Genomic DNA, 26,214 nt, shown 5'->3' with positions numbered 1-26,214 from the left:
TTTATGGGACGTTTCTTTTTACTTTCAGTTTCTAGCATTTCTCTTTAAGCGATGACGTATCGCTCAATGTCATCGTGCGAGTGGACGGGATCAGTAACTGTAATTCTGTCGCGCGTAATCAACCGATGATTAGAATCATTACCAGGCCAGAGATCAAGTTTAACTCAACAAGAAATCGCCGCATAGAACAATAGGATAGCAGGGATGTTTTACTCCCGTTTTTTGGGGGAGGAATCTAATTAGCGTGGGGTGGAATAAATTAAGTAGGTGACGTCATAGTCCCATGAATAAAATGCGGTGGATTTTATTAACCTGTGGGTGATGTCATGTTCTATTTTTATCTTGGTTAGTATGACCCATTTGACAGCCTTCATTTTACTGTTGGATCACAGTAGCGGTTTAACGTATTGCACAATTTTTTTCATTTTATTCAAAATCACTGAACCATACAGACTAGATATGCAAGCCTCTTTTCGCATAAATTAAATAAGAACAATGTTTTCACAATTCTATTGTTTTTATCCTCCACCACCACCACAATTCTATTGTTTTCCTCCTCCACCACCACCACCACTACAATTCTATTGTTTTTCTCCACCACCACCAAAATTTTAGTGTTTTCATCCACCACCGGTACCACTACAATATTCTATTGTTTTTATCCTCCACCACCACTACCACTACAATTCTATTGTTTTTCCCTCCACCACCACTACCACAAATTCTAGTGTTTTCCTCCACCACCACCACCACTAATTCTATTGTTTTCATCCTCCACCACCACTACCACCACTCAATTCTCTTGTTTTCATTCTCCACCACCACCCTACCACTACAATTCTATTGTTTTCCTCTACCCTACCACCAAAATTTTAGTGTTTTCATCCACCACCACCTCCACAATTCTATTGTTTTCCTCCTCCACCACCACCAAAATTTTAGTGTTTTCATCCACCACCGGTACCACCACAATATTTTTTGTTTTTTCCTCCACCACCACTACCACCACAATTCTATTGTTTTCCTCCTACCACTACCACCAAAATTTTAGTGTTTTCATCCACCACTACCACTACAATTCTATTGTTTTCCTCCTCCACCACCACCACCACCACCAAATTCTATTGTTTTCCTCCACCACCACCACCAAATTCTATTGTTTTCCTCCACCACCACCACCAAAATTCTCGTGTTTTCATCCCACCACCACCCACCACAATTCTATTGTTTTCCTCCTCCACCAACACCCAAATTTTAGTGTTTTCATCCACCACTACCACCACAATTCTCTTGTTTTCATCTCCACCACCACTACCACCACAATTCTATTGTTTTCATCCACCACTACCACCAAAATTCTATTGTTTTCCTCCACCACTACCACCAAAATTCTCTTGTTTTCATTCTCCACCACCCTACCACCACAATTCTATTGTTTTCCTCCACCACTACCACCAAAATTTTAGTGTTTTCATCCACCACCACCACCACAATTCTATTGTTTTCCTCCTCCACCACCACCCAAATTTTAGTGTTTTCATCCACCACCACCACCAAAATTCTATGGTTTTCCTCCACCACCACCACCCAAATTTTAGTGTTTTCATCCACCACCACCACCAAAATTTTAGTGTTTCATCCACCACCACCACCAAAATTCTATTGTTTTCCTCCTCCACCACCACTACCACCACCAAAATTTTAGTGTTTTCATCCACCACTACCACCACAATTCTATTCTTTTCATTCTCCTCCACCACCACCACAATTCTATTCTTTTCTATTTTCCACCACAAGAAAAGGATTGAATTGTGATAGTGGAGAAGGGAAACAATAAAATTGTGGTGGTAGTGGTGGAGGAAAACAATCCAATTGTACCTGACTGCGCGCTTATAAAACCGAGTTTGGGTTTCCTGAGCGGTTTCCTGTGGTTAAACGGCGTGGGGAGATTGGGTCGAGGGAGCAATGCAGCCCGCGTTACAAGGGTGGACTGGAACCAACCAAAACAAACATGGCGGCAGCGAACACGGAAATACCCCGAATACTGGCACGCATTCAATTCAGAAAGAAGCATTATTTCGTCGAAGAAGGCCTTATTGAAGATTGTCGCTCTCTCTCGAGACTTTGAAAAGTGCTATTATCACAGAAACTAATCCATTGCTCTCAGACGGATCACTGGAGAAATCTCATTGGACTGATCTCCCAGATAACCTTCTTTTGCATATCTTTTGCTTTCTTTCTCCCAAAGAAGTTCTGCTTGCGGGTGAAGTTTGCCGAAACTGGCATCGCCTGTCGAAGGACGAATTGCTCTGGAAATCCTTTCTTCAAGATACTTTATTCAACGCAGCAAGAAGCAAGAACATCGAAGTTCCGAATTCATCTTCTTCTTGGTTGGCAGAGTATCAAAGGATCCACATCAACACACCGTTTGTGGAAAGCCAAGTGCTCAAGGAACATACTGACGAAGTTTATCATGTCGCGTTCTCTCATGATGGCCAACTATTGGCTTCAAGTTCCAAAGATTGTTGTGTGATTCTGTGGCGTGTTGATGATTGCAATCGTGTTAGTATTGCACAGAAGAAAAGATTTAAACAGTACGATTGGGAATATGTTCAGTCGTGTGAATTCAATGCAAGCGACACGTTGCTTCTTGTATCGGGGGTTACCATGAAGCAACAGCGTATAGGTGAGTGGTTAAAAATGTATTGAATTAAGTTGGTATTTTAACAATTGTAGCAACTTGGGAGGGGGGCAGGCGGAAGGGGGGGGGGGGGGGAGCCGCCAAGAATCCTAAATTTCTGACATAGTGTTTGATTTGGGTGGGCAGTATTTCTTGGAGCTACCTAAAGGTTACTAATTTTAGCGAATTTTTCTGAACAAGATTTAGCGATTATTAAATTACCGTATTTTCTCAATTAAACGCCCTGGCGTTTATTTCAAACTTGGATTGGTGGACCCATCCTTTATTTGAAGTCGGCGTTTAATCGGGCCCGGCATTTATTAACGAGGTGCCCGGCATTTATTTAAAAATTAGCAATTTCGACCCAGCGTTTATACGAGGCCGGCGTTTAATCGGGGTCCGGCGTTTAATCAAGAAAATACGGTAAGCGATTTTTTGAAAATTAAAAAAAAAAATGATAATATAGTGCTAAGATGGAAATAAATGTTCAGCAAAAGAACAAAGTCACTTGAAATTGAACAAACATTATCATTGTTAGAAAGGACAAAGTGAATTGCAAATGTTAGAAAGTGGGTCCTCGTCAGGAAAATCATTCCTATTTTCCACGATGACGGCGATCCCAGCTCTCTCCCAACCCTTCTTTATTGTTGCCCGACCTTCTGACGTTGTCGTATAGTTAAGCAGGGCCACTATATTTAATTTGTATTTCTCTGGCGGGCGGGGGTATTAATTCAATGCATATTAAATTTGAACAAAACTAATTTTAGCGAGTACTAAATTTAGCGATTTTAGCCCAACTCGCTAAAATTGCTAAAATTAGTAGCCGCTAACAATAGTAACCTTAAGGTATATTACAGTGGAGTTAAGTGGAGTTTGCCCCCTCAGACAAAAAATCCTAGGTATGACCCTGATCAGGTAAGCAGCTTGCTTGTGGTTAGCTTCACCCTGGTTGGCCGGCTTGCTGTTAGCATATGTCACTCCAGGCGCGGATCCAGGAAAAATGATGACCGTTTCCCGATAACAAGTGCTGAAAGCGCGAGCCTCCAGGTCCGGGAACACAAAAAAAAAATTAGATTTTGACTCCCTGAAGTGCCATTTCTGGGTATTTTCGGACAGGATGAAAACAAATTATTTGTTTTTTGGATGTTTAGACTTGGAAATTTTCTTTAACATAATAAACACTAAAAATATTAATTTGTAATAAAGAATTTGACCGATTTCCGTAAAACGGTGGAAACCCGTCTGGATCCGCGCCTGCACTCCAGTTTTGCTTGCAGTTAGCTTTTATTCTATTGGCTAGGACATTATATATGCTATCGCTGTGCATGTTCTGTCATTCTGTCATTCTATCATTCTGTGGGTTGCATTCTGGGTTTTGCATTCTGCAAAGTCTCCCCTGCCATTCCCAGAAAGGGGCAGCGGAGGAGAGTGAACAGCAGTAGATTATAATGCACCTATCAGTGTTAAGCCACAGGAGAGGGAGGTCGGGCATAGGCGGGCATTTCAACTTGCTAAGATGTCACTTTTTGTTGAAATTCCCAACCCCAGAGCATTTGTGGATGTTCAAAACACTTACTTAACTTCAATAATAAAAATGTTGTAAGAAAGTCCATTTAAAACGGTCAAAAGTCCCAACTGCGGGCAAACAATTGCTTTCAAACCTACACATGTATGTATATTATATTTAAAAGTAGTTTTCTTTCAATTTTATGTTTTGGTGGTTTGCAGGTGAAATTTTTATATTCAAGCTCCAGCGATCTTCTATGGTTAGTTTAATTCAAATGAATAGTACTGAACCTCACCCTTTGTCTGGAGCATGGTTAACTGAGAGATGTTATGTATCAGGAACACTTGAAGTAATCATGGAACCTGTTGAGAATAATGGCTATGGGCAATTTCTCTCTCAGCTTTGGGCAAACGTTGTTGCGGAATCACCAGAAAATCAAACAAATCAAACCAATTCAAAGCTTGCCGAAGTTGTTAATCATGTAATGATTTCTTGGTCAGTGACACTAGTTAATGTAGCCAGGCCAAACATTAGTTCACAAGCCACATGTACCTCGACCACATTGCAGAGGGATGACATTGCTTGCCTCATCTTTACTTATGGCACTGCAACCCATGCCCTACCTCATCAAATCATGTTAAAATGGCTACAACTACCTACTGATGATCGTAACAGCTATGAAGGATTAAATAGCTTAGCAGCAGTGACGGAAACTTGTGTAAAAAATGGGCACGGGCAAAATAGTGAAATGCCACCTGATGTTTATGGATCCTGCTCCAGACCAGACCATTGCATTGAAACCAATGGACAAATAATTGGAATGAGTTTATCACCAGACCATCAATACCTCTATGTTAACTGTCGTCCATTCCAACATCAATATGATAAATTTGGCAATTTATTAGATCAGCTACATCCAGACATCTCCAATGATATAACGTTCACAAGTTTACAGTTTGTCCACATATCAACTTGTTGGTGTTCATAACGGTCACCTAGCTTATACTGGCAAGTATGATTGTGCCTTTATTAATCTGGATGTTGCTGATAAGCTGGTCGCTAGGTAAGTCCTCCTTATTAAGTAAATGGTACCTCAACCCTGACTGCTTAAAGCTTAGTCCAGCACCCTAGCCATAAGGCCACTGTGCCTCCCAATCCCTGGGGGGAGGGGGGCTTCTCAAAAAATTTTGTTACGTAAAGCTCTGCCCAAGGTTCAACCCCTTACCCTTTTTTATTAACCATTTTGACAGAAAAGGCACCCCTTTCGTATACCTTTTACTGAATAAAAAAAAACCCTGTCATATACCTAACAGAGGAAGTCTTGTTGTCATTTTTATGTAGCATCAGAAGTTTTGAACTTCTGCTGGCGTTTAATAAATTAAAATGTCATACAGCCATAATGTTCATATGTTCAAAACTTTAATTGAAAGTTTTTTTAGTACCGAAATTAGTGGGTCAGTCAGTCTAAGACATAAACATGTTCTTGTGTTAAACAACACCAAATTATTTTTTTCTAATTATTTTGCTCTTACTTTCTAGTGGAGCAGAGGATTATTGTGTCCATGTGTGGGACAGGCACTTTGGACTCAAACTGGCTACTCTGAAGGGACACAGTGATCTTGTAAACTGCGTCGCATTTAACCCTGTCAATCAAGAAATGTTGGTCAGTGCTAGTGATGATCATACTATTCATACTAAATTTCTCAAAAGAACGGGATTGTTTTACCGTTAAACTGAATTTTTGGTGCTACGATCCTGAATTTCCCTTAACTTTGCTTAAAAAGCACTTTTCCACAATGATGGTGAAATTTGATGAAGATTCCATGGAAAAATGTACAAAATTGAACTTTGGCGCATGCGCATAAGCCAAAATTTTTTGGGGAAATCGTTTCCATTTTTTTTTTCTTGCTCCTTTTCTTTTCGTTTTGCTCGGCTTTGTTATTTCCACTCCTTTCTACTGTATCCGTCCTTCCTTTAGACCAAAAAGGTTTTGATTAAAACATTGGTAAACCCTGAAAAGAGGACCTCGATCTGTTACACGTGTTTTGGGCTGTTAAGCACCGATTTTGCACCAAAAATTCATTGGCTTTCTCTCGATTAGCTCTGTCAGGATTCGACTGAATAGTTATGTGAAAAGGTCAAACCTAGCTCTATCCGGTGCTTGTCACCAAAATCTGCTGACTTTCAAATTAATGACGTCACAAGTGGTTCATTGACTGCGCCCTCAAATGTCAACAAAAGTCGACTTCAGCACTGAAAGAGTTAATGACGTCACAGCAAACAAAAAATTCTGTCTTCTTGTAGCTAAGGGTTTTCTTCTAAGTACAAAATAATTTCGCTGAGCATTGATGTAACGAAAACCTTACCCCTTTGTACCATTGTGCAAAGTTCCAAGAGGCGCCCGTCATGGAAGTAACGTACGGTTGTGACGGAAGGGAGATAAGCGCTTCAAGCAAAGAAGGTTCAAGTCTGATTCACACGTGCGACGTGAGCGCAAACCCGCGCAAAAATTCGCCTGCACCAGCACAACGCAAACCCAAGGACAAATATAAGAGTAAGGAATAGGAAACATCCATTTTCTTGCATTTGGCTTGCGGCTGCATTTGAACTTTCTTCACGTGTGATCGTTGCTAACATGAAACAGATCCCATCCTAAAGAAATTCAAGTCCGAGAGCTGGACAACTAAGAACGGCGACCACAAAAGGGCCGCGGATTCCACAGTTTATAAACATCCAAAATTACCGCCGAAAACGACCAAATTCGGCCGCAAAAAATTGGATACTGCATACTTTGAGTATTTTCTTTAGTATCCTTAAGATTTGGAAGATATTTGCAAGCGCAAACTTAAGCAAACGAAGTAATATCAAGTTTTAGCGTGCGCGCTTCGTTGAAGTGCTGATGACGCTTGAGCAAGCAATGCTCCTGCAGAGAATCGTTATATTCAACCTTACCAAGTCTTGGTCTTGTTTTGCTATATCCACCTAAACCATAACGCCCTTCAGGCGGTACTCTTTCCTCAAGGGACATTAACACTTAAAACATTGATTTTCGTTTGAATTTGCTAATATAGGATAACTAATGTGAAATAAAGCTGAATTTTTTTTCAGTGCCCTTTCCCATTGTTTTAATGAGCGCCTTGCATTGATCGACACTCAAGTTGGCCCATCTATTATAAAAACCAATGAAAACAAATAAAATAAAGACAAATGTAAAAACCAATCAATGGATCAATTTAAGACAAAAGACGTTAAGGTCGCCATCTGTAAGGGCTGAAAACCCCAACAAGTTTAGTTGCGTTGTTTTTCAGACACATCCTATAATTTTTTTAAAAAAGAAATGTTAAAAGCTTTCTCTTATTGGCATGAAGGCCCTATTCTCCCAAAGGAGATTTAAGGAAGCAGATGATTACTGGCATGACTTACGGGCCTAAATAAGTGACGCTATTTTGCAGGCTATTGCAATACTTTAAAAAATTAAAAAACATGACTGAACTGCGTGATCTATTTCAAATTCAATGAAATACTATTAAAAGTTATTTGAAACGTGTTTTTGAAGCAAAAACAAAAAGGTGGCTGATGATTCACCGACAATTAAAGGATGGCCAAAACCGGACGGAAGATTAAAAAAAAAACTATAAAAGGTTCACTGAGTTCGTCGCATGAACACGTTATGTACAATTCTCTTTGTTCGGTCTATGAATATTTCGGAGTTATTATATTGTTACGCTTGGAGCTCATAATTTGAGCAGTTCGACTAGATTGACAAGAATCGTTAACAACATCACGACCTAGGTAGCTTTAAGCAGAAATAATTTTAATTATTTCACACATTTTACCAGGGACATTATATTTTAAAAAATGTGTGTGGTTCTGAGTCAAAAACTTGTGTTTGGACACGTTCTAATTATAATTCGTTTTTTATAATGAATAGACTTTTGACATTTGAACGTCAGGAAAAATGGTTCAATAAAGACAATAACAATGGCGTTTAACATATTTAAGCACGGTTAAGAGTGAAGGCATAAAACGTGTTAAAAAATACATTTGACGCATTTTTTGTTGTTTTAAGTAGCACTGACGCCTTTTCTCTGTGCGACATTAGCCGAACTTTTAAATTATTTTAATTCATTGTAAAGCTACGTGATAGCTAATAAATATATGATTACACTTAAAAGAGCGAAATCTCATCATATTCCATAAAAGGCACTGTTTAAATGTGTTTTTGCTTCATTATGTAAGCGATATCAAGCAAATTACACGCCGAATGCTTGCTAACGATGACAGGTTACTAAGGGAACGACCTTCTTCTTCTAATTCATCGCCAGCGTGAAAGATTTAGCAAAAGATGTTGCACAGCACTGGGTACCGATTAACGTTCCACCCAGCTCAAGTTTTCTGTCCTTTATGCCCTCTGCCGGGAAATGCTCGCGTTCCGTTACAACCCTGCTGTTTGTACCCGGGGGAAGTGTGTCCGGAGTCCCGTGTGGAACATCCGGTGATGGGCCTGCGTACGCCCTCATTCAGTTTCGCAGCTGACCCGCTAAATGTGACGCCTTTTTCGACTCATCGTTTTCAGCCATCAGTAATCGATATAACGAACACACAACCAGCAAGGAATAGCAGAGAGGATACTAACTCCAACAATGGTAGGTTGAAAATATAAGTTTTAAAAATTAGTATCTTCTGCTTAATTTTATGGGATGCACAAAACATTTTAGCAACTTGACGTTAATTTTTCCAAGACGTTTTTATGAAAGATTGTTATTTGAAATACAGATAATCATCATTAACTAACTTTTTAAAGTAATGATCTTTCAAAATGTTTTGATTTTATTAAGCTCGTTTAACGGCAATTACAAAAAACTCACTTCTAAGATTTTATGGCTTTGTTTACCGACGTGAAACTTTACAAAGAAAAATTATGATAAGCCTCATAGTAAAAAGACGTTTCAAATAAAAAGAAAAGAAAGAAAAATCACTAATGCGAACAGAAAAATTAAAGGAAAATCGAAATCACTAACAAGACATGAACCCACTTACAAGTAAACACCCCAATTCAGGGGCGGATCCAGGGGGGGTGGATTGGGTGGCTAGCCACCCCCCTTGATCTACCAGAAAAATGAAAATAAACATATTAAACTAGAAAATAAGGACAATGTCCATCCACCTTTCATAGTCAGGCGGCCTTTTAAAGTTAAGGACGGCCATTTTTCCAAAATAGAAGATTTTCCGGCCTGTTTTACGAACTTCTGGCTTAATGTAACAAAACGTGTGTATAACTGTGTAAAAACGCGTGTAAAAATTAGATTCATTTTACCTTTAAAGGGTTGTTTTAGCCTTGCTGGAATGATTTTCTTCTCCATTTACATCTTTTTAGCGAGTTTACGTACCGTTTTTCACATTGAAGCGATTTTACAAGCAAGCAAAGCCACGAAAGTTGTCCCGACGCCACTTTGCCAAGGGCTAAAAATTTCCACGCACGTGGGTGAGCAAAAAAAACGCATATCTGTTCTTTCCTGTAAGTTTGTGGCCTGTCAACTTTAAATTTCAATCACTGTTCATTTCATAAGAACTAGACTTTTTCTCCGAGGAAAGAATATTTTCCCAAATTATCATAGAAAAAGATTGGTTTAATAACTTAATTGACAGCTGTTCAAAGCTTCTCAGAATCGCGGAAATCACGTCTAAGAGGCTTTAACTTTTCAAAATTTTCTGAGGGGGCATGCCCCCAGACCCCCCTAGGGGTATGGAGCCTACGGCCCTATGAAATACGGGCCTCGGACCCAACAAAAATTAGCACTTTCACTTTCAAAGAACTTCCTAAAAGCCTGAGACCCGCCACCATATGAAAAACTGGGGCTTGAACCATATAGTAAACAAAAATATTGATAAACAGCCACCCCCGTTTGAAAAACCCTGGATCCGCCCCTGCAATTATAATGTGAAATCTGAAATATTATACGTGTATTTGTATATTACAACAAAAATTGCTTATATAAAAGCAGTCTTGCAATAATTGTCAATAAATTATCAAACGAAACTCTCGGTAATCCCCGAGCCGTTCTCTATACTCGTTATTTGAAGTAAAAATATATAAGCGCTGGCAAGCGCAAAAAAAAAAAAAAAAAAAAAAATCTAGCGAAGCGAAGATTGGCTTTAATTTACACAGCTAAATTACAACAGTATATACCTTATGATTGGTTAACGCATGTTATAAAGCCCAGAAATTGAAACAAAGAAACAAAATAAAGCCTATAATAATAAGATTTAAATTTCTGAAAAGCGATCTAATGAAGAACGTTTCTGTATATAGCCAGAGATGATTCGAGGCAACAGCGCTACACTTCGGGCAACAAGAAAAAGCGTCGAAAGCGAACCATCTTTACTTGCGAGCAACTGAGCCGACTGGAATCAGAGTTTGCTGACCAGCAGTACATTGTGGGCGCTGAAAGACAGCAGTTAGCCGAGGCACTGAATCTGTCTGAGACACAGGTGATATTTCAATCTGTTTCTTATTGCACTGTGTGAAACGTTTTGTGGACTAGCACTCACTGTGTCTTTCTCAGTGGGATTTTGTTGCCAAGATCCGTCGCTACCCGGACCTCGTCTCTTCGTTCCTTATTTCAAAACAGATAATCGACGATAAAGCATTTTTCACTTGAGCGTTGAAAGTAACTTGCATTTGCGTTAGCTTTGCATTACTACGCTAAGTGATTAACTTAAAAAACTCGCGCCAGTTTCTCATCCAATCAGAAGTTAAACCAAGCGCGGGGAAAGAACGGCGAGAGAACTGGATGCCAGTGCAAAACGGGACGCGCGAGAGGGTGGGTGGTGTTCGCTCCCGCCTCCTCTCCCTCCGCGCGCTTAGCGCCCACGCTCGCTTCGCTCGCCGATTCTCTCACTTTTTTGCGTTGAAAAATACAGAGACTGTGGAAAGTCTACACACCGTTCCGTTTTCCCACACTTTGCGCCGGCTACATGTATTTGCTTCGGGTTTTGATTGGTTTGCTGGACTACCAGTGTCCTTTGTAAGTGGTGAGAGTGATTACCTTGGTTTTGGTTTTTCGACACTCAAATGAAAACCTCTCTATAAAGAAATTGTTGTCGTTTTTTGTTGTTTTTCTATAGTGCTATATTGTCTGATGTAACACCGACGTTTTGGGATACCTGCCTACTTCAGGTTAAAAAAAAGCAAAACTGAAAAGGCCGGTAACTCCCCCCAAAAATCCTAATTTCAAGGCGTTACGTTTATTTTTTATTTGTTATACAACTTATGGGACCGTGTTGCGCGAAACCCTCACCTTATATTATTTTTGGTGACAGGCGCTAATAACTCGAATGCCTTTTTTTGTCATTATAACAGATCAAAATCTGGTTTCAAAATCGCCGAATCAAATGGAGGAAGGAGAACAAGCAACATTTCCCTGACTTCCTTGCCAGTCCGTTTTCAGTGGCGTGTGAAGTCCGACATCCAGCTGCAACTGAGGCTTGGAAAGATGAATGTGGCCTGGGTTCCATTAACAAAGTTTAGGAGAAGACGCAGCCTTCACTGCGTGTTCGTGCGCATGTTTATACCTAGAAGCAAAATAGTTAAGAGTTGGTGGATAATTGTATATAAAACAACCTAGCTGCCGATCGAGAAAATACTACGATACATTTGAACAGATCGTTAAGTAATAATATGTTTAAAAAGTTGATTTTACGCTAGAGTTATAACAGAACACTTTATACCTCAGGACCGATTTAGCTACCTAGAAACTAATCAGGAGAGTATACTTAGAACGTATGTGCCGTTATCGTGTGAATACGTATATGATATTATAACCAAGCATGCTGTATACGAAAAAAAAGAGCTGATTGATCACATGATTCGTGTTCGTTTTAATCATAAACTGGGTCAGCACACACTAGGGGACTATTCGCAGGGACTTGTCGCAGGGACTTGCTTCGGGACCAGTCCCCTAGTGTATACTCGTATTTTGCAACAAAATTCTAGTCGCAGTTACCACTAGTCCCCTAGTGTGTGCATAGCTTTAAATTATTATCAGGTCCTCGTGTCTAATCTCTGAGTAAGACAGAAGTCCCTGCAAACCTTGCGTTAAGAACCAGTCAAATGAGAAAACACTTCGCAAGAGTCCTGTGTAAACAACAAATTTCTGTGTGCCACAGTATCTTTAATTAAAGCGTGGTCTACCTGTATATCTCAGCGCACATCCAACCACTTCGCGTCTTTCTTTCGGTCTGGCAGCTTCAACTTTGAGCCCCTGAGGAGATCCATGTTCCCTTGTCCCCAAATTTCCCTTGTGTTCCCTTGTTCCCTAAAAGTATTTTGTCGATTTGTGTGATCCCTGTTCCCTAAAATATCAGAAACACAGCTTTTGCTCCGATGTTCCCAGCTTTATTTCCCTTTTGTTACCTTGTTCCCAATTGATTTATGGCCATGTTCCATTGTTCCCTGAAACCCCTGGGAGTAACCTGCGATCAGGCATCCCCCCCCCCCGCTTAGTAGTAGGGAGGGAGGGCACGATTTCAGGTTACCCTGGGAGGGGATCAACTTTCCCAGGAGTATATTTGGTGCGGTGGCCTACTGGTCTACTGGTGGCCAATGACCCTCACCAGGGTTCAAACCCTGGTCAGGGTTATTGTGTTGCGTTCTTGGGAGGGATGTTTTACTCTCACAGTAACTCTTTTCACCCAGGTGTATACATGGGTACGGGAAAGTTGTATTATATGATCGTTCTAAGTTCACAGAACGCCCAAGAACGAAGTTAGATACCGCTTGAGCTTATCCTAGTGATAGTAGTATGAAGCGACCAGTTAGGAGTATTGCTAACCGCTGGAGAGGATGTGTTCTACCGAAGGTTACCTTTGGACATTTTTCAGATTTAAATTGTATTCAGCCTCAACCTTTTTTTTTTACTTTTTTGGGCTTTTAAGACAACACCACAAAGTTGGACGTGCAGCCTAGAGACCTTAAAAATGGCCATATTGCTAAATATTTCATCACGTTCGGTTCTTTATGTTTATCAAGTGTTTTATTGTAAAGTATTCTTTGGATCTGGTGAACTTCGGTCGGCCAATCGCTCTGGAAGACCCTGGGAACGAGTTCGTCACGGGGAGGCTGTTTTAATATTCATGATCTGCTTCCTGTTTTCCGATAAACTTTCGGTTTCAATGGTTATTTACGGCGTATTCGGCAGCGTTGGATTCTTTATTCTTCCGTACAGGTAATAGTTTTAAACTACATCGAAGCTTTCGCAATGTACTACATTTCGGTTCATCTCACAATTCCTTAATATTTCAGTTCAGTGATACGTGAAACTATCTTGAAACAAAAGACTGCTTTCTCTAATCTTCAGGCAAGGTTCCACACAGAGCATTGGCCGTCTGGAATACAATTCATAAAAGGACGTAAGAATTTGAGGTGAGTTTTGCTGTATTTGTCTTCACAATTAGTGTAAGCAATCGATAAGCAATTTACCAGTCCAAATAAAGCAAAACTGACCTTAACCACACAAGCCAAAAAAATTTAATTTTTATGCATCAACTTCCGTCAATTCATTCGGTCGATTTATCAAGTATAAACAACACATGGATTTGCAAGGCGTTTACTCAGTGCTGTGCAGTTTTTATCAGGAAATATATCAGCTTCTTCTTTTTTAATTTCCGCAAATCAACCTCTCGCAGGCATTTCAACTACAGAGTAAAATTATTCACTCAATTAATCCCACAAGCATATTTATACATTTGATTACAAAAGAGATGTCATCGTTACCTTACAAATTCGAATTACGAATTCATAATTTCAGCCTTAATGAAATGTTTCGAAACTAGCCATGAGCATGTTTTATAAGTCTGATCAATCTAATACGTTTGTTTATTTGATCCATCAGTTGATTTCTTGCACTTCAGTTACTTCGTGGAAACAATGGTGCCATTAGAGGTCTGAATTTCTTTTCAGGTATGTTATTAGGATTGCCTGTATGTTTGACCTTTTCATTCAAAACATACTTGTTGTGTGAGATCTTAGAAGATGAATTGAGTTTTTGTGCGACTGTAGCGGCAGGGGAATTTTGCAGAAAGCAGAATGCAAAATGATGCTCTAACAACAAACAAAAGCTAACCGCAAACAAACCGGAGTGAAAGCAAACCACAAGCAAACCGGGTGAAGAAAGCAAGAATGCAGAAACGCAGAATAATAGTCAGCGGGTACGGTTTGCTTGCAGTTAGCTTTCAGCCCGGTTTGCTTGTGGTTAGCTTGTACTTGTTGGTTAGACCATCATTTTGCGTTCTGCGTTCTGCGTTCTGCAAAATTCCCCTGCCTATACTGTAGCTCTTGGATTGTAGTTTCCTCACGATACATTTAAAATTTTATCATGAAGACACTGTCTATGTAATGATCTGATTCAAGACCTCGCAATAAATGACAGGATATTACAATTATTTAACCGGCCGACTTCTAGTTTTGTGGTCGAAAGGCAACTGTCTTCTTTATCTCTAGCTTTTAAAATGAACGTTCTATCAGTCTGAATTCACCGAAAATGGCGCAGATTTCCAAGAAATAAGGACAAAAAAATTCGGGAAACCCATGACTTCGCCAGTTATTGGTAACGTTTTCCCATATAATTTTGTAGTAAATTCATTCAAAGTATTTTGCTTCAGGCATCCTCACTATGCTGTGTAGCTGCAGTTGAGCTAAACTTTCTTGTCTTTTTCGCTTTTTTTCCCTTTGGAATAGAAACAGCGTTGTAGGATCTTAATTGTACCTGACAACGCCATATAAGGGAAGTTAAGTCAGGGACAAGTTGATCTTCAGTTATTCACGTACCTTTTCATGAATAGCTGTCATAAGAAAGGGCGCATGCACTTGCTTTGCTTCTTCGATATAATAAGACGTCTGCCCTTGCATTTTAACTGCGGGATGTTGATCCAGATTCTGACGGATGCGATTCACTGAAAGAATGCATTTGTTTCATAATAGTTTCATTCCAGGGACATAATGGTAAACCACAGAGGCAACCTATAGCAGATTCACAAAGAACACCTTCATGTATTATTTCAGGCGTCAAAATAACATTTCATTTTCTTAAAAACTGGTCTTCTTTCAAGAGGGATAACTACTTTCTACAGCTACAACAACGGCGTTAGATCTTGAAGACACGGGGCTTTTAATGTAGTGGTTGATGGACGTTGTAGTACACCCTATTTCTCCAGCGTTTTGATACCGATGTTTCATTGAAAAGTGCTATAAAAACGTCTGAAATTGCCTCTATGGGAGATCATTTCTCCACAAAAAGATCACCAAGTGGAGGAACTAAATGACACGCGCGCAGTTTCTATATGTTGAAAATGTTAACCGCGGCATTGTTTGGTTTGCGAAACAAAATAAACAGTATTCGTTTTATTTTGGCCGAATAGTTTGATTAGTGACCTTGCCTGTTTGTTTTTAAGAACAGTTCATAGCTAACAATAACTTCCACACGATTTTTACCTCCAAGAAACAATTTTAATAAACAACTATCGAGTTCCGGTAGAAAACGTACAAATAGTACCTTGATTTTCATTATCATTAAACAGGAACGATTCGCCATGGAAGTGGAAAGAATACTCGAAGCCTTACAAAACTTCAAGGAAACCGGAAACAAAGAAGAAGAAGCAAACTCTTACATTGACCTCGGAAGTGCTTACCACGATCTCGGCCAACACGAGAAATCCATTAAATATTTCGAAAAATCTCTTTCGATTTTTAGCGAAACTGGAAATAACGCTGGAGAAGGGAATGCATACAGCAAGCTTGGGGGTGCCTATAATGCTCTTCGCAAGCATGAGAAATCTGTTGAGTACTTCGAGAAAGCGCTTACAGTCAGTGAAGAAGCAGGAGACAGGCATGAAGAAGTTGAAGCACACATCAATCTTGGTGGGGCGTGTTATGCCCTCGGTCTACACGATAAATCCACTGAGCATTTTGAAAAGGCGCTTATGATCAGTAAAGAAATTAGCAACAAGCCTTTGGAAGGAAAATCTTACAACAAACTCGGTAAGGTGTATTATGCTGCGGGCCAATATGACAAGTCGATTTTTCATTTCGATAAAGGCCTAGAAATCAGACAAACATTAGAAGACAAACGCGGTCAAGGGCGGTCTTACAGTCTTCTGGGTAACGCCTATCATGCTCTGAGTCAGTATGAGAAATCCATCGATTACCAAGAGAAAGCTCTTAAGATTAGCAAAGAAACGGGCGACAGGAAAGGAGAAGGGAACACCTACAACAACCTCGGAGAGGTGTACCATGCCCTTGGGCAGTATGAAAAATCCATCGAGTATTTAGAAAAAGGACTTGGATTAAGCAAAGAGCTCCACTACAAACAAGGCGAGTTAAAGTCTTACAGTAGTCTTGGCGTGGTGTATCATGCCCTTGGTGAATACGAGAAAGCTATCGAGTACTCAACGAAAAGTCTTGAAATCAGTTCAGAAATGGGAAACAGACGAGGGGAAGGCTCATCTTACAGCAACATGGCTGCAGTGTATCATGCCATCGGTCAATACGATAAATGCCTTGAATGTTATGAAAAAGGTCTCGAGATCTCCCAGTCAGTCGGGGACAAACACGGGGAAGGAACAATCTGCACTAACCTAGGCACGTTGTATTATGCCCTCAGCCAGTATGAGAAATCCATAAACTGCTATGAGAAGGGAATTAAGATTTGCAAAGAAATAAAAGACAGACAAGGAGAAGGAAGAGCGTACCTAAACCTCGGTAGTGTTCACGATGCTCTTGCTAATTATCAAAAGTCGCTTGACTTATTGAAGAAATCCCTTGAAATCAGCAAGGAAATCGGAGATAGACAAGTCGAAGGGGCGTCTTACAGCAGCATCGGTGGTGTGTATAATTCACTTGGCCAGCTTGAGAAGTCGATTGAGTGTCAGGAGAAAGCCCTCGAAATCTATGAAGGAATTGGGGAAAAGCAAGGACAAGGAGAATCCCACAACAAACTTGGTAGCGTGTATAGTGATCTCGGCCAGCTTCAAAAGGCATTGGATCACTACGAGAAAGGTCTTGAGATAAGAAAAGCGATCGGTAATAGGCAGGGAGAAGCAGCATCCTACAACAACTTTGGCAGCGTCTACTACGAGCTCGGCCAGTACGAGAAATCAATCGAAAATCACGAGAAGGCACTGGTTATCAGAAAAGAAATTGGAGACAAACGAGGGGAAGGGACATCTTACAACAACATCGGAAGTGTTTATAACGATTTAGGCCAATATGAGAAAGCGATTGATTATTTCAAGAGAAGTCTCAAAATCAGCGCAGAAATTGGAGACAGGCGGGGTGAGACAGCTTCGTACAGCAACCAGGGCTATGCATACTGCGCTCTCGGTCAGTATGATAAATCGAAGGAGTGCCACACGAAAGCACTTGAAACAAGCCGTGCCACTGGAGACAGGCAAGGTGAAGCAGCATGCTACAGTAACTTGAGTTCTCTATACTACGCTCTCAGGCAATATGGAAAGGCGGTGGAGCACCAAGAAAAAGCACTTGCAATAAGAGAGGCCATTGGGGACAAACGCGGAGAAGCTGCCTCATGCATTAATCTCGGAAGTTTTTACCGTGTTCTTGGACAGGCTGAGCAATGTATCACCTATTTTAAGAAAGCTATCCAAGCGAGCGAGCTGATAGATGACAAGAACCAACAAGGAAAATTGTACAGTAATCTCGGCGATGTATATGACGCACTTGGCCAGAAGAAACAGTCAATAGAATGTCACGAGAAAGCTGGTAAAATCAGTAGAGCAGTTGGAGACAAAAAGGCAGAAGGAAGGTCCGCTAACGCATTGGGAGCTACGTGGTATGGCCTTCGCCAGTATGACAAAGCTATCAGTTATTATCAAAGCAATCTTGAAATCACGCAAGCCCTTGGCGATAAACAAGGAGAACAAACAACCTTCTCTAATCTCGCTACTGTATATCAGGCCCTTGGTCAGAAAAATGAAGCCATTGAGCATCACGAGAAAGCACTTGACATAAGCAAAACACTTTGCGACAAGAAGGAAGAAGAAGCATCTTGTAGCAAGCTTAGTAGTCTTTATCAGTCTCTTGGCCAATACGAGGAATGTATTAGCTACAGAGAGAAAGCTCTAGAAATCAGTAAAGCCCTGGGTGATAAACTAGCGGAAGGAAAATCGTATGAGCTTCTTGGTACCGCATATCACGCTGTTCGTCAATATGAGAAATCAATCGAGTGCAGGGAGAAAGCAATTGAGGTCAGTAAAACAATCGGTGCCAGAAAGGCCGAAGCAAGATCATACAGCCAACTTGGAAATGTCTATTATGATCTTGGACAGTACGAAAAGGCTGTCGAAAATCATAAGAAGAGTCTTGAAATCCGGGAAGCCATTGGTGACAAGCAAGGAGAAGGGACCTCCAACAACAATTTGGGCACCGCATACTGTGCACTTAACCAGTTTCAGAAATCTATTGAATCCTGCCACAGAAGTCTCGAAATCAGTAAAACAATTGGGGACAAGGAAGGGGAAATAACATCCTGCAACAACATCGGTAGTGTTTACCATGAACTTGGCCATCACGGCAAATCAATTGAATACCAAGAGAGGGCACTTGAAATCAGCAAGGCAATTGATGACAAACAAGGAGAAGGAACATCCTACAGCAACCTTGGCATTGCATACCATGCCCTTGGTGAATATGAGAAGTCAGTCGAGTTCGAAAAAAAAGCACTTGCCATCAACAAAGAGATTGGCGATAAAGTACGAGAAGGAATTTCCTACATCAATCTTGGCAGAATTTATTACATTTTTGGTCAATATCAGAACTCAATGGACTGTTTTAAAAGAGGTCTTGACATCAAGAAAGAATTTGGAGATAAGGAAGGACAAGAAGCTTGCCACAGCAGCCTCAGCCTTTTGCACAGCAATGCCGGCGAGTATGAGAAGTCGATTAAGAACCAGGAGGAAGCCCTTGAAATTTGTACAGCACTCGGCAATAGAGAAGGAGAAATGAGGTCTCACGATGCTCTCGGCACCGCAAATTATGTTTTCGGCCAGTTTGAGAAATCAATCCAACACCAAGGGAAAGCACTTGAATTAAGCAAAGCAGTTGAAGATCGAAAAAGAGAAGGAACCTCCTACAGTAATTTAGGTACTATCTACCATGCTCAAAAACAATTTGACAAATCAGCTGAGTATCACGAAAAAGCACTTGACATCTTTAAGGCGATTGGAGACAAACAAGGAGAAGCAGCATCGTGCAGTAACCTTGGAAGCACTTTTTGTGCTCTTGGTCAATATGAGAATTCTATCGCATACCATCAAAACGCCTTAGCAGTCTGCAAAGAAATTTGTGCCACAAGGGGACAATTGAGATCCTTCAAAAGTCTTGGTAGCGCATATAATGTTCAGGGCCAACTTGAGAAGTCTATCGTGTGTTACACCAACAGTCTGGAGATCAGCAAGAAAATTGGGGACATACAAGAAGAAATCACATCCTACCAGAATCTATGCACCGTGAGTAATGCACTTGGGAAGCACGAGGAAGCTGCCAAATACAAAGAGAAAGCGTTGGAGATCAAGAAAGATACCGAGGGAAGAGAAGACGAAGGTGCATCTCACGAACATTTTACTCAGTGTTATTATGTTTACGACCTTTATGAAAAGTCTACTGAGTATCAGGAAAGGTCCATCGCTATGGGCAGTGCAGTCAGTGGCAAGGATCCCAGTCCAAGTGATTCTGGCGCGATGTCCATCAAATATCACGAGAGAGAAATGGAAATCAGCAGAGCAACCGGTAACAAACTGGGGGAGGGAAGATCGTACCACTTGCTTGGAGGCGATTATATGGGTCTTGGCCAATATACAAAGTCCATAGAATATTTCGAGAAAGTTATTGAAATCAGCAAAGCGATTGGTAGTAGGCAAGCCGAGGGTTCCGCCTACAATGGTCTAGGTAACGTGTACTATACCCTTGGCAAGTACGAGAAGGCAATGATGTATCAGACGGCAGCATTGGAAATTCATAAGGAGATGGAGGACAGGGATGGAGAAGAAACATCCTACAACAACCTGGCAGGTCTATACCGTGTCCTTGGCCAGTATGAGAAGGCGATTGAATATCAAGAAAAGGCACTCGACATCTGCATTCAACTTAAACACAGAAAAGGGGAAGCTTTATCGTACAACAATCTCGGTAGTTTCTACAATGCTCGTGGCCAATACGATGCCTCAATAAGGTTTCACGAGAAAGCTCTTGAAATCAGAAAAGAAGTTGTAGACAGAGAAGGAGAAGCAATTTCTTATGTCAACCTCGGAAATGTTCAATATGCTCTTGGCCAGTATGAGAAATCAATCAGCTACCTGGAAAAAGGACTCAAAATCATCAAAGAAACTGGAATGAAAGGTAAAGAACACCTGGTCCTATACAGTCTGGGTGTAAGTCATTTTCACGATAAAAGCTTCACGAAAGCGTCTGACTATTTCCTTGAGAGCATAAAAGGCCACGAAAATATCAGGGAGTCTCTTAAAGATGAATTCAAGCTTTCACTAGATGACCAAAGCTTTTCTTTTTACAAGGGACTTACCTTGCTGCTAATTTCTCTTGGCAAAGTAGCTGACGCCCTCTGTACAGCAGAACGAGGAAGAGCTCGTGCACTTGTAGACTTGATGGCTGCCAATTTTGGGATCCAGGAGGTCACGAAAGTGACAAGTGAATTTACTTTGAGTTCACTGGCAAGCCTGTCGGATAAACAGCAAGGTGATTTTATCTTCATTAGCGTCATAACGAAAAAGGTCTATTTTTGGTTCGTTGAAAAGGGTGGAGAAATAAAGTTCGCCTCTAAAGCCGTTGAAACAGAGTTGTCAGATACCTCCTCTTTGCAAGGTCTGGTAACAACAACTTTAAGATCCTTACCTGTAGACGACGGAGAAGAATTTGAAGACCGATCATTATCAGCAATCTATGAAGAGGAATCATCATCAGCAGACGAGCAAACTGAAGCAACCAATCAGCACCATTTAAGGGGGAACGAGGAAGAAGAAAGAGAAGCTAATCTTAAAAAATTATACCAAATGATAATTGAGCCAGTTGCTGGTCTTATCAATGGTCCAGAAATCATCATTATCCCCGAAGGAGGCATGTTCTTGGTCCCATTTGCAGCCTTGCAAGATTCCACTGGAAAAAGCTTGGCAGACAAGTGTCGAATACGCCTCATTCCCTCTCTCACATCGCTTCAGGTCATTCAAGACTCCCCCAAAGAATACCATTCTCAAACTGGAGCATTGATTGTGGGAGATCCGACCGTTGGCCTGGTAGAGTTTGAGGGAAAGGTCGGAGTTTTACAACCTCTACCAAATTCCAGAGTTGAGGCAGACATGGTCTCTCGGTATGTCAGAGCACCATACTTTAAGCTTATTGGAGAGCAAGCTACTAAGGAAGAGGTGTTAAAAAGAATCCAGGATGTCGGATTGGTACATATTGCAGCCCATGGTGATCCAGAGAGAGGAGAAATTGCCCTTGCACCAAACATAGGCACTGCTGGAATGGCAAAAAAGGAAGATTTTATGCTGACAATGGAGGACATCGCAAAAGTCGGCATAAGGGCTAAGTTGGTGGTACTCAGCTGTTGCAATAGTGGACGTGGTAAGATCATGACAGCGGAGGGAGTTGTCGGAATTGCTCGGGCCTTTCTTGGATCTGGTGCTCGCTCCGTTCTGATGTCTTTGTGGCCCGTGAACGATGCAGCTACTAAAGTCTTCATGAACGTGTTCTACAGGAGTTTGATGCGGGAGAATAAGAGTGCAAGCGAAGCTCTTCACCTGTCCGCCAAGAAGTTAAGAGAGTCAGCGCTGTACAAACATTTCAGACACTGGGCTGCGTTTGTACTTCTTGGAGACGATGTTACGTTTGATTGACAGTTGTTGCGATCGGTGTGAGTATTACTTGAGTATAATTATCATCACACCTTCATAAGTTCATAATGGATAAAACAAATTAAATTGGAAAAAACGTGAAATGCTGCAGACAAAGCTGCAGTATGTCTTTCTGGAGTGACCTAGTCCACCTGGAAAATTACATATGGTCAGAAGATTAAATTTGATTCCTCCCATTATTTGCTCATAAATAGGTATAAGGTATAAAACAAACCCGATTTAGTTTAAATTTCCGCCAAACCCTTTTTAATTTGATCATGAAGATAGAAAAGGAAAGCGATTTTCGGGTTTTGAAATTCGGTACTATACACTTTCCTTGTGTTTGAACACCTGAGGGGTTTGAACACTTGCTATCAACAGAAGAACTATCTTTTTACACTGGGAGATAATTTTTCACGGCGCTATCGAAATTCTGAAATTGGCCAGACTTGAATAAAGATTTTGATTATAAGACAAGTAGTTATTTGGTAAAGATTTTTTTAGGGTATAACTCAACATTTGGTGTAACTAAAAAGTTTCCTAGCCGAATTTTAATTGATGGCATGTAAGCATTGCTCTTAAGCATATCTGAGAATTGTCTTGGGTTATTGGCGGCATCCTCCTCAAAACAGCGTCCTAGCTAATCTTCGAGACAACAGTTTCTTTAATGTTTTGTCTCGGAAAAAGTAGGTATCATTTGTAAATGCCATAATCACTACCAATTTCGACATAAGATGCTGATCACGAAAATTTTGTAATTTTTTTCTAACTTTATCTTTTCTTGTATTGTTTTACAGGTGGTAGTACAACTTATGGTTCTCGTTATTTCCACATGCAAAGATGAAGTTGTCAGGTTTCGTGAGTGCTTAAGGGATGGATAGCCTTCCATAATCGTTGTCATCCTTTGCCTGGCTGACTGTAAATACATACTTTAAAAACGCCTGTTTCAGTAATAACAGAAAAACTTAATTCGTTAAGACATTTCGCTTCCTAGACATTAATCAGGAGAGTATACTTAAATTGAAATATATATGCCGTTATGTGACATCATGAACAAGCATGCTGTAAACGAAATGAAAGATCAGAGCTGATTGATCAGATGATTCTTGTGATGTTTAAGTCTCAGTGAAGCTCGCAACAGTTTTTTTTAAGCCTTAAAAGCCTTGGGGTGGGACTTAAAAATAAAAATAACTTTTATAGAAGGGAACCGTCGATTTTTTTTGTCTGTCATGATTTCCATGAGTAAAAGTACATTTGCATGCAGTGAAGTGCGCCATGGCGTTGCCACGCGAAAATATTTAAAGACATTTTTGGGAACTTTGGGCCTGTTCGCACTAGGACGAAAATTTTGGTTTGGTGTTTACAAAAAAATTGAAAATTTTGTTATTGCGAATTTTTGGTTTTTGCGGGCGCGTTCGCACTTGAGACATGCAAATTATATGTGAAGCCACAAAAATCAATCGAATCAAAATAGAAACCAAGTTTCGTGTGCGTTCCTTCATTTTTTCGTTTCAGTCAGGAAGAAACGTTCGAATGATTTTAAGCGCCTTCTTTTTTGGAAGAACTGCAGCTGCTGCTGGGTAGCGAGTTGAGAATCGTAAACTCGCTGGCATGAACTGACAGTGCTGTGACCGTAACTTGCCCGCCTGAGAGTCGCATTGATAGCCATATATATAGTTAAAGCAGAGTTGAACAACTTGATAGGATGCATTCGGTACAAACGAATGGGAATCGGTGTTTCTCTCCTCTATAATTCATCTTTTGTGAAAGCTATCGCTATAAAATAGCGGCGTAAACATTGATTTGGTTAGGATCAATTTTGACATTTGATGACTCGATGAAGGTTAACTGTCAAGAAACAATAGATTTTCTCGCCTGACAAAAATTTCACGGCCTCCAAAGCTAGTCGAGGCATCTTTGAAGTTTGGTGGCTCTTGCGAAAATTTTGGTGGGTGAAAAAAATCGTTCGCACTTAAAAAAGCTTTGTGTTGACAGATGTTTTTTGTAAAACAAACAAAATTTCGCGTAGTGCGAACAGGCCCTTTATCACAAAAAACTAATTGGGTTCCTAATTTGACCAATCAGAACCTCATCAACCTCAAGACGGTGTACAAAGGAACTAGATTAGTACCAGGCCCAGACTTCCAATCTCCGAGTACGGGAAGAATCCCTGTCACAGTATAAGGGTGTTTATCGCGTCTTTCCCTCTGCCTCGGATCAGAACAGAAAAAAAGTGTTTCATAAAATTACCCTAAGTAACACAGGACGGCAGAACTTGGTTTTTAGACTTTTCAACACCTCTCTTTGAGGCCGAGAAAGGTCTTCTTGCACCGGGCAGGGGTGGTGGGGGAGGGGGGAGGGGGGGAGAGAAACTGCCTTTTGAAAGGACTTGGAAGTGCGACATAGCGGTGCCTGGCAAGCTAGTGTGCGCAGTCGCAAACGAATGGTTGCTAAGGGCATAGTCAATAGAGTGGAATGGTTATAAAGCTTGACAAAATTCTTTGTTTAGTTCACATTTTTGCGGCCTTGATCGTGCACAAACAAATATTTGTTTTCTTCTGTCCGAGAATCTAACCAGTAGAAACGTTTCTCAGGTTTCTGTTACGTAGTATATACATAATGATTATTAAAGGGCAAAACAAAAGATTGTGCACGGTCGTAGATACTCGACCATATTCCAACATAAATCTTTGCATCTTGTTTGCTCCTTAAAAGTTTGACGGACTTCATAACCATTTCCCTCTATTAGCCATGCTAAAGGGAAAGGGAAAACAGTGATAATGGCTATCGGTCTAGCAAAAGCTAGGTTTTGCAAATTATGCTAATTAAAAGAATCCCAATGATTTCCAGATGATTCACCATTTTTCGGTCGTTGAATGTATACTCTGACGTATTTTTCAATTGATATTATATATTTCACGCCGCCGAGATATTTCTCAGCGATATGTTTTCAGAAAATGGGAAAATATCTCGGCAGCGTAAAACATCAGGCACAAAATGCGCCTCTGTTCGCATTCTACAAGCGTACACGTATTAATATAAATACTTTCCGAGAAAAAAAGTTTTGGGTGAATTTGCACCGTTTCCCGGCACTGTTCTGTCTTGAAAGAAAAGTACCAACTGTTTTTGTTTTCTTTTAACAAATAACTGCATGCACAATATGAAGTGATACAGAAATCAGGAGAAAGCTTGCCAGTTACAGCTTCAGCTACAGCTGCTGTTGCTCAAATTTTAAGGCAAAGTCGCCGTCTTCGTGATCGCAGTTTCTCGGAGTTTTTGGTCTTGCATGGTAAAGGACGAAGGTTCTCAATTCGGCGAGAGTGCTGCCGGTGCAAGAAATGCTTACCTTTGCTACCGTTTCTGTGTCGACGTCGTTGTGCACGCTCCGGTATCCAGACACCACTATGTAGGTTGCCCCAGGCCCCCAAAATGCCAAGCACCTCCCCCATCGTCCTCATTCTCGTCCCCAGAGCTGCTTGTCCCTCTTAGCCAGCAGAACCTGGGCATGAGGAACAAGAACATTGGCTAGACTTTTAACAAAGAGAATTTAAATTTAGCCAATCAAATCCACCGTAGTAAAATCTCTCAAAAGAAAGGGGTTTTAAAACGGTTGATTTGATTTGCTTAATTTGACTTTCTTTTGTTGAAGATCTAGCCAATCAAATCATGTGTCCCCAGGGCCACTTTTTTCTCGTGCCCCAGGCTCAGCTGGCTAAGAGGAACCATTCTCGTCCCCATAGCCCTTTCGTTTCTCTTAGCCAGGTTGGCACGAGAAAACGGAGGGTTCTGGGGACATAGAATTTTTGAATTAATTCGAACTTTTTTGATTGGCTGTTTGAAACAAAGAATTCCTAAACGGAAGTCGGAAACGTAACGACTCTCTCATACATTCTTTTGAAACTTCATGACTGCATACATGAAGACCGGAAGTCCTAGAATCTAGGACTGGAAATCCTGTGTCCCCAGAGCCCTTCGTTTCCTCGTGCCAAAGCTCAGCCGGCTAAGAGAAACGAAAGGGCTATGGGGACGAGAATGAGAGGGACAAGCAGCTCTGAGGACGAGAATGTTTAATAAAATGCACAGCAGTGTCCAATAGAGCTCCGGTGAA

The 26,214-nt window shown here is 40.8% G+C and overlaps 1 protein-coding gene and 1 pseudogene across 3 annotated transcripts; both read left to right on the top strand.

Annotated features, from left to right (window-relative positions):
• Positions 1–51: 51 nt before the first annotated feature.
• Positions 52–12,006, top strand: LOC144647090 (F-box/WD repeat-containing protein 5-like; annotated as a pseudogene). The gene is made up of 7 exons (XR_013569527.1): positions 52–93; positions 2,122–2,686; positions 4,409–5,250; positions 5,727–5,850; positions 8,764–8,833; positions 10,501–10,679; positions 11,551–12,006. The product of XR_013569527.1 is annotated as an F-box/WD repeat-containing protein 5-like (transcript).
• A 1,314-nt stretch (positions 12,007–13,320) lies between these two features.
• Positions 13,321–23,308, top strand: LOC144630526 (uncharacterized). Of its 2 annotated transcripts, none has more exons than XM_078488888.1 (5): positions 13,321–13,414; positions 13,547–13,611; positions 14,081–14,148; positions 15,765–22,126; positions 22,904–23,308. In XM_078488888.1, exon 4 carries the CDS (start codon positions 15,777–15,779, stop codon positions 22,107–22,109), a length of 6,333 nt encoding a protein of 2,110 aa, XP_078345014.1. In that variant the 5' UTR covers positions 13,321–13,414; positions 13,547–13,611; positions 14,081–14,148; positions 15,765–15,776; the 3' UTR covers positions 22,110–22,126; positions 22,904–23,308. The 2 variants fall into 2 exon arrangements, with proteins under 2 accessions (XP_078345014.1, XP_078345020.1); XM_078488894.1 differs by having other exon boundaries at positions 13,348–13,420.
• The last annotated feature ends 2,906 nt before the right edge of the window (positions 23,309–26,214 follow it).

The sequence above is a fragment of the Oculina patagonica genome, chromosome 1, assembly GCF_052425735.1.
Source record: "Oculina patagonica isolate OP01 chromosome 1, crgOcupat, whole genome shotgun sequence".
NCBI classification, from domain to species: domain Eukaryota; kingdom Metazoa; phylum Cnidaria; class Anthozoa; order Scleractinia; family Oculinidae; genus Oculina; species Oculina patagonica.
Note: the sequence above shows the minus strand (reverse complement) of the source record. Positions and strands in the feature narration are given on the sequence as shown.